The sequence below is a fragment of the Strix aluco genome, chromosome 16 (assembly GCF_031877795.1).
Source record: "Strix aluco isolate bStrAlu1 chromosome 16, bStrAlu1.hap1, whole genome shotgun sequence".
NCBI classification, from domain to species: Eukaryota; Metazoa; Chordata; class Aves; order Strigiformes; family Strigidae; genus Strix; species Strix aluco.
Genome location: NC_133946.1, coordinates 20,800,368 through 20,813,996, shown reverse-complemented (window position 1 = coordinate 20,813,996; position 13,629 = coordinate 20,800,368). Strand labels below are relative to the sequence as shown.

The 13,629-nt window shown below is 42.1% G+C and overlaps 1 protein-coding gene across 3 annotated transcripts in view; it reads right to left on the bottom strand.

The window, feature by feature from the left end:
- Nucleotides 1-13,629, bottom strand: part of LRP5 (LDL receptor related protein 5) — a 167,073-nt gene that overhangs the window by 37,902 nt on the left and 115,542 nt on the right. For all 3 annotated transcript variants that reach the window (XM_074842650.1, XM_074842651.1, XM_074842652.1), the window contains exons 8-11: nt 5,517-5,733; nt 3,660-3,949; nt 1,393-1,619; nt 879-1,063 (exon numbers count right to left, since the gene is read on the bottom strand). In XM_074842650.1, the coding sequence (XP_074698751.1) occupies nt 879-1,063; nt 1,393-1,619; nt 3,660-3,949; nt 5,517-5,733 (919 nt within the window). The remainder of the gene's footprint in view (nt 1-878; nt 1,064-1,392; nt 1,620-3,659; nt 3,950-5,516; nt 5,734-13,629) is intronic.

Genomic DNA, 13,629 nt, shown 5'->3' with positions numbered 1-13,629 from the left:
TTGATTTTTACATTGGAATCCCAGAGGCATTAATTCCCATCTCACAAAGGCCTCTCCTTGGAAATGGAAGAGGGATACGACGTCAGGTCAGGAACTTCTGGATTCCACTTCTGATCCTATCACTGATTCACTGTGTGGCATTTGGAAACTTATATAAACTCTTCTCAAAAAGGAATTCATAACTGCCTCAGCTAAAATCTTGAAGACCATCTAGTGTTTACAAAATAGCTGGACAATACAAAACCACTATGTCAGCTGCAGAAAACAAAACTCTCTTCTTTTATCCCCTTAGTTACCGTGTCAGTATCAATGTGAAAGTTCAGTAAATCTTAGCACACCCCTTGTATGTATAAACAAAATTCCAATGGAAGATATGAAAATGTGTGAAGTTGTGTACAGAACACGTCATGATACACTGCAGAAGTAGCTGCACAACCTTTCAGACTGCAGGAAATGCAAGCAGGGTTTTGGGTTTGATTTTGAACTAATACAACTAGTCTGAAGCAGGAAACAGAGATAATACTCAACAGAAAATTAGCGTCCAGACTGAAAAGTCAGGGATGGTTTATAGTGAACCTATAAGTTGTCCCCACTTTGAGAAACTCAGAGGTCACCTCTGCTTTGATAAAACACTGGCAGTTTCATATCAATACAGAGAAATGATATCCTATTTCACCATCATTATAAGTCATCATACAGTTCTCTATTTAGGAAGCTTTTATCTCCTTAAACATTTAACTCTCCATTTACTCTCATAAGAAAAAATATACACACAGATTTAATATCCATTATATTATTCCAATTTCTTATTATTCAATTGCTTTACTATGGCCAGTGCATATTTCTGTACTCACTGGTGTAACAGAACACTACATTACCTAGCATATTTGATGACTCAATCATGCTCGTGTCTAAGTCTGTCCAATATAGCCTTTGGTCCACATAATCAATAGTGAGGTCATTGGCACGACCCACTTTATCCACCAAAGTGATGCTATTTGTTCCGTCCATATATGCTCGAACAATCCTAGGTTTGCCTCCCCATTCAGTCCAGTACATGTATCTGCAATGAGAAGTGAACAAAAAGAGCAGATCAGCTAGGTAAGACTGTGTTTAGCTGCATGCTTTGATTTTTCTATATTTTCAGTTCTTTAAAAAAAAAAAAAAAAGGAATAACCCATGTGGTTATGTGCAGTATTACAGTACTTCTTTTTTAGACAAAGGCAGAAAAATATGATGGACAATTTTTATTTTTCATTCTAATTTCACTGGTTGTGGAAGGTTTATCGTCTTTTCAAAGACCCTGAAGAAATGGAGCTATATAAACTGCCAATTAACTTGTCATGTGCAGGAATATGCACACAAAGCTTTGAAAACAACACTGTCCCTTACCCTTTGGTAGGATCAAGAGCCAGAGACCTTGGGTTGTCCAAGTCCTTCCAGACAAGGACCTGCCTATACTGTCCATCCAGGCGGGCTACTTCGATGCGATTGGTTCCAGTATCTGCCCAGTACAGGTTCTTTCCCATCCAGTCTACAGCCATTCCCTCAGGATAATCTAGCCCAAACTCAATCACATGTTCAACAGAACTCCCGTTCATGAAAGCACGGCTTATGGTCTGGAAAACAAAATTGTGTACAAATATTACAGCGTTTATGGATACCCCACTGAAATAAAACGGAATAATTATGAAGTTTAGTTTACAAAAAGAAATTAGTAAAAAAAAAAAAAAAATCAGCCGGTATTACAATTTTAAAAATAAATTTCTGTTGTCAAAAAGATACAGCAATTCACAGCATAGAGACCTGAATTTGCAGAAAGCTAGTGGTTTCTGATGACCAATCCATCTTAAAAGGATATGATTTTAAGAAAGCACTAAGTACCTGCAGATTCCTCCTTGCCCCTTCTCCCTCTATTTGCACACAAAAAGGATTTTTTTTAAAAATTACTTAATTTGCTGTAATCTTTTAAGCCTCAGAAACACATCTCAATTCAGAGAAATCCGAATTAAACTGTTTCTCATGATCAGTCACCCGCAGCAAGTTTGCTGATCCCATCTACATTTTAGTTATGCACACTCAACGCACCAAGTCACAGGGTAAGGACTCTGTCCATATAAATAAGCCACTCCTAGCAAGGGGCACTGAAACATCCACCAGGTAAATCACTGGTAACTTCCAGGATCAATGTGCAATTGTCCACCCTTGTTAGCAACACTAAGCAATCGTTCTACATGCCTGCTAATATTTCAGCTATTAATTCTTAATAATTTGATAAATGAAGGTATCAGGGTAAGAGACATTTTTTTAAAGGTAAATGTCAAAACCAGGAATCATGTGGTATATTTTTACAGGTATAACCCACATCTCAGAAAAAAGCATAATCCCTTTTTGAAAATGAGTCCTCACATAACCAGAGGCAGGAGGAGATCGTGGGAGTGGTGCTCACCAAAGGAAAGGGAGGTGACTACGGGCTATGACGTTACACTACCTGCTGCTGAGCTGAAGGAGGTGGGGACAGAAGGGGAATGAAAACCCCGACGTGCTGAAACATATGCTGATACGTATGTGAAAATACAGCGTGCTGGAGAATTCAGGAGGCCACGAACAAGTGAAATGTTTTCCAGTTCTGCACAGAGCAAGACTGGGACCTACGCACTGACACACTGTATCTTCCACTACGAATGGTTAAGGACGACCATAACTCCAGCTCTCCACGTGCTTGCGCAAGATTTATTTAGTAACTGTGTCTGCAGTACGCTAATTTATTGCATTGGCACTGTTCCTGAAGGAAAAGTATCCACACCACAAGCAGCACTGTTAACGCTGAAGCACAACCCTCATTAGTCTTCAGAGAGAGGCCATGGAAACTGCACGTGCCCTGCAGTCACAGAAGTGAGCTTTTCCCCATTAGGGCTTAAGCACACTGGCAAGGAAACTTTGATTGCTCTTGGAAAACCTATTAAAGGGCTAAACAGAGGAATTCAGTTCCAGTGAAGTGAATCTGTCATTTTCTACCATTACTTAATTCACTTCAAAAAGCAAAGTAACGCCGATGAACAGCCCAGCACGCACTTTAGCATGCACCTGGATGTGACCCAAACATGTCACAAGAAATGTCAAACTCCTGGGGAACACACTGACATAGAACTGGGGGCAGGGGGGCGCTTAACGCAGTGTGGAGGGGACTGGACAAGTTCCCTGGCCTTTTCTGTGCCAAGCTGGAGGCACAGACTAACAGCAATCAATCCAAAGTTCACTTGTCAGATGTTAATATTGAATAAGATTGCCTTCCGAGTCAAAACTGGAAGAGGATAGAAAGCTTGGGGGATTGTCAAGCTCGATGTTTAAACTACTCTGTGACATGAAAACAGCTTTTCTACAATAGATACATATATGGATGCAACACATGGAGCATCCAAGATTTAGGCATTCGGTATGAGCAGACACCACTTTCGATTTTTATCTGAAGCAGGAAGATGCCTGTCACCCAACTGTGCATTCAACAATGCAACTGTCTTCATCTCCAAGAGTCTCCTTGGATGCAATTCAATGACAACATTAGCAACTGCAGGACAGATCATGTAACAGAGACCTTTGTTAGATCAAAGTAACTGCTCTGTGGCTTTATATTCAGGGAATTCACACGTCAGTAATACCTTCAAACTAACATCAGTCCAATAGATTCTGTTATCAGAGACATCAAAATCCAGAGCAGATGCTTCCTTGACTCCAGTAAGAGGAATAGCAACATCATTATTATTGGTTTCAAGGGAAATCCTATGAATTGCTGCTCTGCTTGTGAAAACTAAGAAGGCTTCGGGAATGATGCAAGTCTTCATGTCACTCAACAGCTCAAGGCCAATGGGACAGGCACACCTGGTCTCCTGGGGTGTAAAGAAACACAGATGGCTGCAGCCTCCGTTGTTCTCTGCACATGAATTAGTTCCTTAAAAAAAACCAAACAAAACAGATATTGGTGCATTGTGGAGGGAGGGGGAAAGGGGAGGGGGGGAAGGCTGAGCGAATATGCAGCGCAATTATAGTTTTTCAAAAGAAGTTAATGCTATGGGTTGTCAATAAGGGAATTCTAAAAAACAAGCCCAACATTCAAAGCTGTTTCTTTCCTTCTACTCAAGGATTAGGAAGCTAGTCCTATCCCTCCTGTAGTACAAATAACAGCTACAATCATATCCTTCTAGTTTCCCCAAAGATTAAATCCCTTTACTGAAGGCAGGTAATTACATTCATGTTCAGCTTGGTTATTTTTGGCCAAGTACCCCATCTTTGTATCTCTTCAAAACTACCAATTTTACAAATGTTCAATGATACAAAACAGTGAGAAAAGAGATGGATAAGTGCAGTTATTTCCCAGCCATTTAATTTAAAGCAGAGAAGATTCATTAGCAGAAGCAGTTCCAACAAGATCACCACAGTCTCACACTTATTTTTTTTTGTCTGAACAACCATGACCAGATGGGGAGGGAATACGGAGGGGAAAAGTAAGGACCAAAAGATAAATGAGTGCCTTTCTCCATCTGCTGGACCCAAGGATTTAGGTATTTAAAGACTGTTGCCAAAAAAAAAAAAAAAAAAATCTCAACCAGGTTTCTTTTAATTTTCCCTTTTTAGGGCATACACACTTCAGACTGAGGCTGTAACTTGCAGCTTGAGGACTTGATTATCCTTCAAGTAGAGGTTCCTGAGAGGCTGGAAATCCATGTACTGGCAGGGTATAATTTGACAACCTACTTTATGTGATTCTGTTGCAACTATTCTCAGTAATTTTAATAGCTGACCAAGAAATCCGTTTACTGCCGTGCCCAGACTCCAGTGTTCCAGGTCGCAGACAGATCTGTGGTGAACATGCATTTCTCAGGAGTTACTGCTGAAGCCAGGAGGCTCTGTGGCATGCTCCTCTGCAGAATGCTAGCAGGTGACCAAAAACACTGGCTGCACCTTTCAGCAGACGCAGTGGAAGAACACCGAGCTCCAGCTGCTGATCCCATGTTAAGGGCAAAATTTAACTGTGAAGATTTAAGTATGATTTAGGTGTTAAAGTTAATATTTAAATGCCAAGTGCTTTGAGGCAACATTGTAATGGCTACTGACTCTGTCTATGCCACCTGATATAGGAAAAAGTGTTCTGTTAACTGAACATCACTGTGACTTTGTGGAAGAAAAGAGCAACAGAAAATGGGAGTGATTCTGTGAGCACCAGAAGTAATGATTCCCATAGACTGGAGGCAGGAATAAAATTCTCCTCACAAAAATTCAAAGAGTGTACCGGAAGCCATGGAAGACTTACGTCAAATGTCACTAAAAACTGGAAGCCCATACTTCTGTTGCAACACTGTATTTTCCCAACTTTACAAATAATAGGTGCAGTTTTCCTTTAAAATGATTCAAACATATGAGACCACAGTTATTCTCATTACAAGCAATCAACAGTTGCTTAATGAAGCAAGTCCATCTAGAAACTACTAGAGACCCATCCTATCATCGCTCATGCTTACCAAATACTTTGGTAACACTTGTTGCTTTAAGGCCCATTAAATCTGGAAGCTGATCAATAATAATGTCTCTGCTAGCCTTTATCTTGTGAACTCTTTCAATGCTTCGTCTCTGCCAGTCAGTCCAGTAGATGTAATCTCCCAGCAGTGTGAACCCAAATATATGTGGAAGCTTATCTTCTAGGAGGGTTTTCCTCATTGTTCCATCAACATTTATGACCTGTGGGATGCACGAGAAAAAAGGAAAAAAATAATCTTCTCTAACGCTGGTACAATTAAAATGGCAGTATCAATCATATTTTGACAACTCCTCTATTTTTTATGCAGGAACCTCCTGAAATTCAGAGCATGGTTCTTTCAAAAGAATGTACCTCTAGGTTTCTTGAAAAGAGAAATATATTGGAATGACAAGACTGAGGTGGCTTCTCCATTTAAAAACCTAAGCAACATAAATTTAACTTGCACCAGTTCAAAACCTGCAAGGACCACTGCAAAGGGTTTTTGGGATGGGATTGAGGTTTAGAAGATTCTTAATCTCTATTCATGTCTTGGTCTCACTACTGAACTCTCTCCTCAGAAACAAGGGACTGCTGGGGTGACCTTCGGCCCTCACTCATGGGGAACAAGAGGTCATCAGAATTCTTCTGGGCCACAAGACCATGTAGAATCTGCACTTTCTGAGATTTCATTTTTTTTACCATAAAAGAATTAAGTTTTCCTCACTCTTGAGATAAGAAAGATCTTTAAAATGTGGAATAAGTATTGACTTATATAAATTTGTATTCCTAAAAGTGCAGAGAAAGCAAAATAGTACTGGAGAGGGGATAAGCCCCACAGATACATAGACACCGTTGGTTGATGATTTCATAGCCAATTACGACAACGATCTCGAGCTACCCCACTTTGCTTGGCGTAAGGAAAGAGATTCATATAGTTTGACCCTGATCAATAATTATCGGGCAAGATAGGAATTAAAATGTCCACATACAATTCCCCATGCCACACGCTTAAAGTCTCCTCCATCTACTACACAAACTGCAATAATCTTTTCCATCATCCAGACATGTCTTATCCACGGCAAAGAGTGTATATAACACCCAGGTAAAATACTTGTTACAAATCCCCAGATTCCTTCCCATACTACTTCTTCCAACTGGTAGCTGCAATGCAACTACAGTATTTTTAAGGTGCTACTTGAAAATTTATACTGTGAGCAGCACCAAGTTCAGTATCATTAAAATCAAAATAACCACAACTTAAGACAATTGCTTTTCCAACGTGATTCAATCAAACCTCCATTTGTTGCTAGAAATGCCTCACAGGTGGACAACTGCTGTGCTTTAATTTAGGCTACCACAGCTTGTGATTGAGGCTTTAAATAGTCTCCTCTTTACTATCATTTGAAAATTATTTGCTTATTCAGACTCAGAACACTCAACCTGTACCTTGTAGGTGATTAAGTTGTCTTCACTGTGCAACGTTTCTATTTGCTTGTGATTTAAAGACTGCTATGGTCATTTCAACACTGTATTCCCCTGACTTAAGTTGCTGAGTGTTTAAGCAATATTTATTTCTTATTAAAAACGTCTATAACTTAAATGCAATGTAATATTAAACCATTAAATGCCTAACAATATTGTGGGCACTCATAATCAATCCTCAGTTTTACCACAATTTAATACAGATATTGTAGAACAGGCTCTACCCATACATAGTAAGCAGCAGAAGCACCTACAATTTCTTTTTTTAACATGACCAATGACAATCATCACATCTGACTAAATTAGCACGTGAATTTCAGCATGTTCACACAGAGCCATTGTAGATATCCAAATAAATTTAAAAATGAAATATCTCTTTGAAACCTTGTAATACTTGACAAATTTATGAAAACAACATGCATTTCTTCTGTGACACAGTTCATTTGGGCACAACGTTTCCCCTTTAGAGAAACACAGATGAGATGTCACCAATTTTACTATATGAATGATGGCACACTGTATTGGGTTTACATGGCAAGGTTTTGGTAGTGGAGGGGCTACAGGGGCGGCTTCTGTGAGAAGGTGCTAGAAGCTTCCCCCATGTCCAACAGAGCCAATGTCAGCCAGCTCCAAGACAGACCCACCACTGGCCAAGGCTGAGCCCATCAGTGGTGGTGGTAGTGCCTCTGGGATAACATAGTTAAGGAGAGGGGAAAAAACCCAACCCGTGGGAGAGCAATTGCAGCCATGTGAATATGAGAGAGCAACAACTCTGCAGACACCCAGGTCAGTGAAGAAGAAGGCGAAGGAGGTGCTCCAGGCGCCAGAGCAGAGATTCCCCTGCAGCCCGTGGTGAGAGGGCAGGCTGTGCCCTGCACCCATGGAGGTTAACGGGGGAGCAGATCTCCACCTGCAGCCATCCTCCACCCCACGCCAGAGCAGGGGGATGCCCAAAGGAGACTGTGACCCTGTGGGAAGCCCACGCTGGAGCAGGCTGCTGGCAGGAGCTGTGGCCCCGTGGAGAGAGGAGCCCACGCTGGAGCAGGTTTGCTGGCAGGGCTTGTGACCCCGCGGAGGAGCCACGCTGGAGCAGCCTGTACCTGAAGGGCTGCACCCTGTGTGTGGAAGGGACCCACGCTGGAGCAGTTGGGGAAGAGCTGCAGCCCTGGGGGAACAACCCACGTTGGAGAAGTTCATGGAGCACTGTCTCCCGTGGGAGGGAGCCCACGCTGGAGCAGGGGAAGAGTGTGAGGAGTCCCGCCCTGAGGAGGAAGGAGCGGCAGAGACAAGGGTGATGGACTGACTGCAACCCCCATCCCCTACCCCCTGTGCTGCTGGGGGCGAGGAGGGAGAGAAATCAGGAGCAAAGCTGAGACCAGGAAGAAGGGAGGGGCAGCAAAAGTGTTTTAAGATTTGGTTTTATTTCTCATTAGCCTACTCCGATTTGATTGGCAATAAATTAAATTAATTTCTCTGAGTCTGTTTTACCCATGACTAACTGGTGCATGATCTCCCTGTCCTTATCTCCAGCCATGAGCCTTTTGTTGAATTTTCTCTCCCCTGTCCAGCTGAGGAGGGGAGTGACAGAGCAGCTTTGGTGGGCACCTGGTGTCCAGCCAAGGTCAACCCACCACACACACGGGACACGCACCAGCTCACCAGATCTTCCAGCCACCACTGGCCAAACAGCAGAGGTGAGCAGCGAACTCCTGCATCCTACACTATACACAAAAATCATCACTATACCACAGCCTACCGTGCCACCCCGGAGCGCAGGTGTCTTCAGTCGCAGAGGAAAACAACTCCACAAGAACTTTAAGACTATCTAGCAGCTTATGTGAAGTTCAGCACATGCTATAATGTAAACCTCTGGATTCCTTTCCAGACAAAAAGCCTCCTGCTGGAGACAGTTAAAAATAGCACTGGCATTCCTGAAAACTAAGTTTCAGGGGAATTTTGTGTCAGCCCATCAACCTACGATTCTTGATGAAGTAGCACAGGCTGAAGATTAATGTTTTTTTATTTTGTTAAGCTGAGTACATTTTTTTAAAAAAAGACTCTATCTGCGGTTAAAAGCCAAATGGTTCTGCAATTATCTCATTACATCATGTCCAGGCAAACCCCAAATGCTCACTTATTTAAAACAGTATCAATCCCACAGGCAATGCTGCGGGTTCAAAAGTTCATCATGCATTCTCAGGTGCTGGAGCCAAACTGGTGCCACAGTAAGTAAACAAGACACCATTTCCTTTACAACAATGCATCAGCAGGATGATGATCAGACTACCACGTTTCCAAGTACTTTTACAGATATGGACAGTAAAAGTATTAATTCAAATACTAGAGCTGCTGCCTAAAATACACCAGACGAACACGGGATCCAAGGATGCAGAAACACACACTATTTAAGGCCATGCACGTCTGTGGATGCTGCAGATGACATGAAGCTGTTGAACTTCATGAACCTCATGAAGTTCAGCAGAGCCAAGTGCAAGGTCCTGCACGGGGGTCGGGGCAACCCCCAGTACCAATACAGGCTGGGGGATGAAGGGATCGAGAGCAGCCCTGCGGAGAAGGACTTGGGGGTACAGGTGGACAAAAAATTGGGCGTGAGCTGGCAACATGCGGCCACAGCCCAGAGAGCCAACCGCATCCTGGGCTGCATACGCAGCAGTGTGGCCAGCAGGCTGAGGGGGGGCTGTTCTCACCCTCTACGCTGCTCTGGTGAGCCCCCCCTGCAGTGCTGGGTCCAGCTCTGGGATCCCCAGCACAGGACAGACAATGGATCTGTTGGAGCGGGTCCAGAGGAGGCCACAAAAATGACCAGAGGGCTGGAACGCCTCTCCTGTGAGAAAGGCTGAGAGAGTTGGGGTTGTTCAGCCTGGAGAAGAGAAGGCTCTGGGGAGACATTGCTACATAATACAGCTATTCAAGCATAACAAAAATGGAGATCTAAAAATGTGGAATCAGAAAGCAATAAAATGCTTAATGCCTTATATTTTGGCTAAGGCGGTGATGGAATAAGTGTTTGCTCTCTCTCTCCCAAACATCCCTCACCCCAGTCCTGTGGGCAGAACACCTGTGAATCCAAGCAGGCTTCCCTCGGATGCAGAAGGGTAGCTGTGACTTTGAGGATTTTTCTGTGCCGGGGGGAATCCAGCCCTCTTAGTGGTAGCTAATTCACGGCAACAGGCAGAAAACACTAACTACCCGTGAGACTATCTTTTAGTAGCAACCAGGACAAAGCTTGACCAGTGAGCTGTCGCATGCAGTTCAAGATAGGTACATATACATGGTCTTTACTTCAAAATTTGCTGCCATCCATCTTCCTAAAGATTCACCTCTACTCTAACATATTAAACGAAACCATGAGAACGCAAAGTAAAAAAATCTACAAACAGGCCTCATAATACGGCCAAAAGCACAACTCCTTTCACTAACATGGCTCAGCTAATAATACACCATATAAACTCATCATTTAATATCAGAAATGGTGTGTAGCCTGCTGACTGCAGCCAAAGGGAAGCTGTTATGGTGCATTCCTTGTCATTTAGCACAAAAAACCCTAGAATAGGCTTTTTTTCTACTCCCGGTCTTCATCGTCTCTCTATAACTGAGAAATGGATGTCAACTCGGGTCAAACACAGGCACACACTAAAAGACCCTGATTAGTTTTAAGACTTCAGTGACAAATCTCCTAATGAGGCACTGCCAAGCTCAGCTAAAATCTGTTGTGGGCAAAATGAAATCAACATCAAACGCCTTAATAAACTGAATTACACAAAAAACACGATAAGGTGATAAGGTGTGATTTTTTTTTTTTTAGATGCTGCTGCAGTGCATGCAAAATGATTTAACAAATATTTCCAAATATAACACTCAAAAGCTCTTGGCTGTTTGAAGAAGATTAAAGTAAAACAATGCAATTAAATTCTGCACATCAGCGTGATTCATGTAGTCAAGTTATATTTCAGGTGCATCTGTGAAAAAAAGACTATTCAGCATACATATGGGATGTCTTTTGACAGAACAACAAAGAGAACTCTGACACCTTGCTCCTAAATTCAATTCATTAAGATAAAACAAAATTTATTCAGCTGCTACAGACAAAGCTGTAGTCAAATGGAAACCAATTCCTGGGCTGAGCTAAATCCCTCTGTTAGCAGGAAGCAGACACAGCAGGTTGGCAATGGCAAAACAACTTGTCTGCCATATTATGAGGAGACCCATGTGGCAGGCTTGTGAGTCTATGACTCTTCTCTTGTGGATCCATTCTTCTTCCTCTGTGGAAGAGGAACGCTACACTTTCTTTTGCTGTGCGGGTGACAGAACTGGAACAGGTTGCCCAGGGAGGTTGTGGAGTCTCCATCCTTGGAGATGTTCAAAAGCTGTCTGGTCACAGTCCTGGGCAACTGTCTTTAGGTGGCCCTGCTTGAGCAGGGGGCTTGGACCAGATGACCTCCAGAGTTCCCTGTCAACCTCAACCAGTCTGTGATTCTGTTAAAGGCTTCTAACAATTCTCACCAGAAGACCCCAAACAGGCGTCTCAAGTGAACAATGCCCAGTCGTCTTTGGCTGGAGAAAGAACTTGTGAGACAGATCATGTGGGTGGCAGTCAACAGGGAAAGGAAGACAAAGAAAACTGGAGAGAAGTGGAAAACTCCAGAGGGTAAAGAAGCCCGCCCCAAAAAGATAAGAGTGAAGCAGCTGTGAGCAGTCTGTACCACAGTCTATATTCAGCTGAGTATGAGCCATTCGGTAACATTTCCAACCGCTGAAACACAACCACCTTTCATCAATGCTTTGGGATAAAAGTGAACTCTTGTTTTTTTATGGTCTGAAGGGGCTTAATGCCAGGCATGTACTGGCAGACAATGGCAAGCACACAAGAGAATAACATTAAAACAAACAGTATCAGAACCCATGTATCAAAAAAAGGGGGGGGATGGACAGACAACAGACATATCTGGCCGTTTTCCAGAAAAAGAGACTACCTGAGTCTCTTAGCAATCTCTTGCCTCAAACACTTGAGTGAGACTCGAAAATTTAGAAAGCAGTTCCTCATTGTTGTCAATAATTTCTGTTCACCTTGACAGTATTTAGGCTACCTGGTAAAAATACCTCATAAACAAAATTCATCAGGTTTCTATTGTTATTACATTTCATGGATTAATCCTACATGTACTATTGTGGCTCCTCTTTCAGATCATTCTCATTTCAGGTAGGTTTTGACATTGATGTACATTTTTATTATTATTTTCGGAACTCTCATATCACTTAGATGTTAGTGTTGGTTGCCAATTGCAAACTATCAGCACCCACTTACGTTTAGAATAAGCTATGAACCAAGAGAGCATGAAGAATGAATCTATACAACATCATGAGTGAAACACCCCTACTGAACTGTGGGTAACGATTTTCCATTTGCATACACACAGTGACATACCACACCCTTTTCTTACATATTCTTTTCCTTTCTTTAACAGACACGTCTTCATTTCTCACTGCAGAACATGTAATTTTACCTTGTTGAGGATAGAGCATGACAAGATACTTCTCCATGGCTACACATACGGGTCATATTTTCACTCATAATACAAAAGCCACTTTGAGACGCTCAGTAAAGAGAATTCCAAGGAGGATTACTGAATGTCAGTACTCTTTTTTGGCAGCCTTCCCTCACAAGTACCTTTACAGCCTCCTAAAGCTAAAGCACGGCAGTGATAACAAACCATCCCCACTGCTGGGCTCTATCTCACAGCTGTGGTGGCACCTAGGCCTGTCCTACAGACAGGCAAAACAAAGTAGCTGGTGTGTAATGCCAAAATAAAGACATTGGTAAAAGAGCTCGCACTCCGACTTTTTTTGACAGTCATACACACAAAAAGAAATTCTCAAAAATCTAGCAACGTCGGCTTCTTGATGGGATACTCAAAAACCATTTGTTCCAAATGCAGTAACTCCAGCAAATTTTCTTTACCAATTTGTTGTTTCATATAAATTAAAATCTACACTTTATGAATGCAAGACAGTTAAGTAATGGCTTGTTTAAAAAAAACAACAAACACCCAACCACCTACAAAGATGCCAAATGCAACACAGTATAAATTTACATTACAAAAATAGTTTATAGTGATCTCCCATTTTCTCTGGGAATAATATAAACAAATATATTCTTATCCTTGTGCTCATCTTATCACCATGTGAAGTGGTTACTTATTCGCAGTGTTGATCTGTTCATATTTTTCCACATCAAATCATCACCACACCTGATTTTCTCCTAGGACCTCACAAAACCTTATTAGTTCCAGAGAGTGTATCGCATTTTCAGACAGACTTTTCAAAACACGAGCACATGTAATAAGCTCTAACAGATACTGATCGATGGACAAATTTCTTCTTGTTGGAAAGGTTGTGTTAACATGATCGTGATTTTGAACCCAGTTATATTTTATAAACCTCATCTAGGAGCAGCTAATGTTCTCCATATGAGTTACATCAGCCTGACATTTCCAGAACTTTGTTCTGCTTACAGGATATCAAAGGATTAAGGGTGCAGCTGGGCAATTCTGCAACTTATCTCTCATAAGCAGGAACACAGCAGCATGCTTCGAAACTCCTTAAAAGGGGAAAAG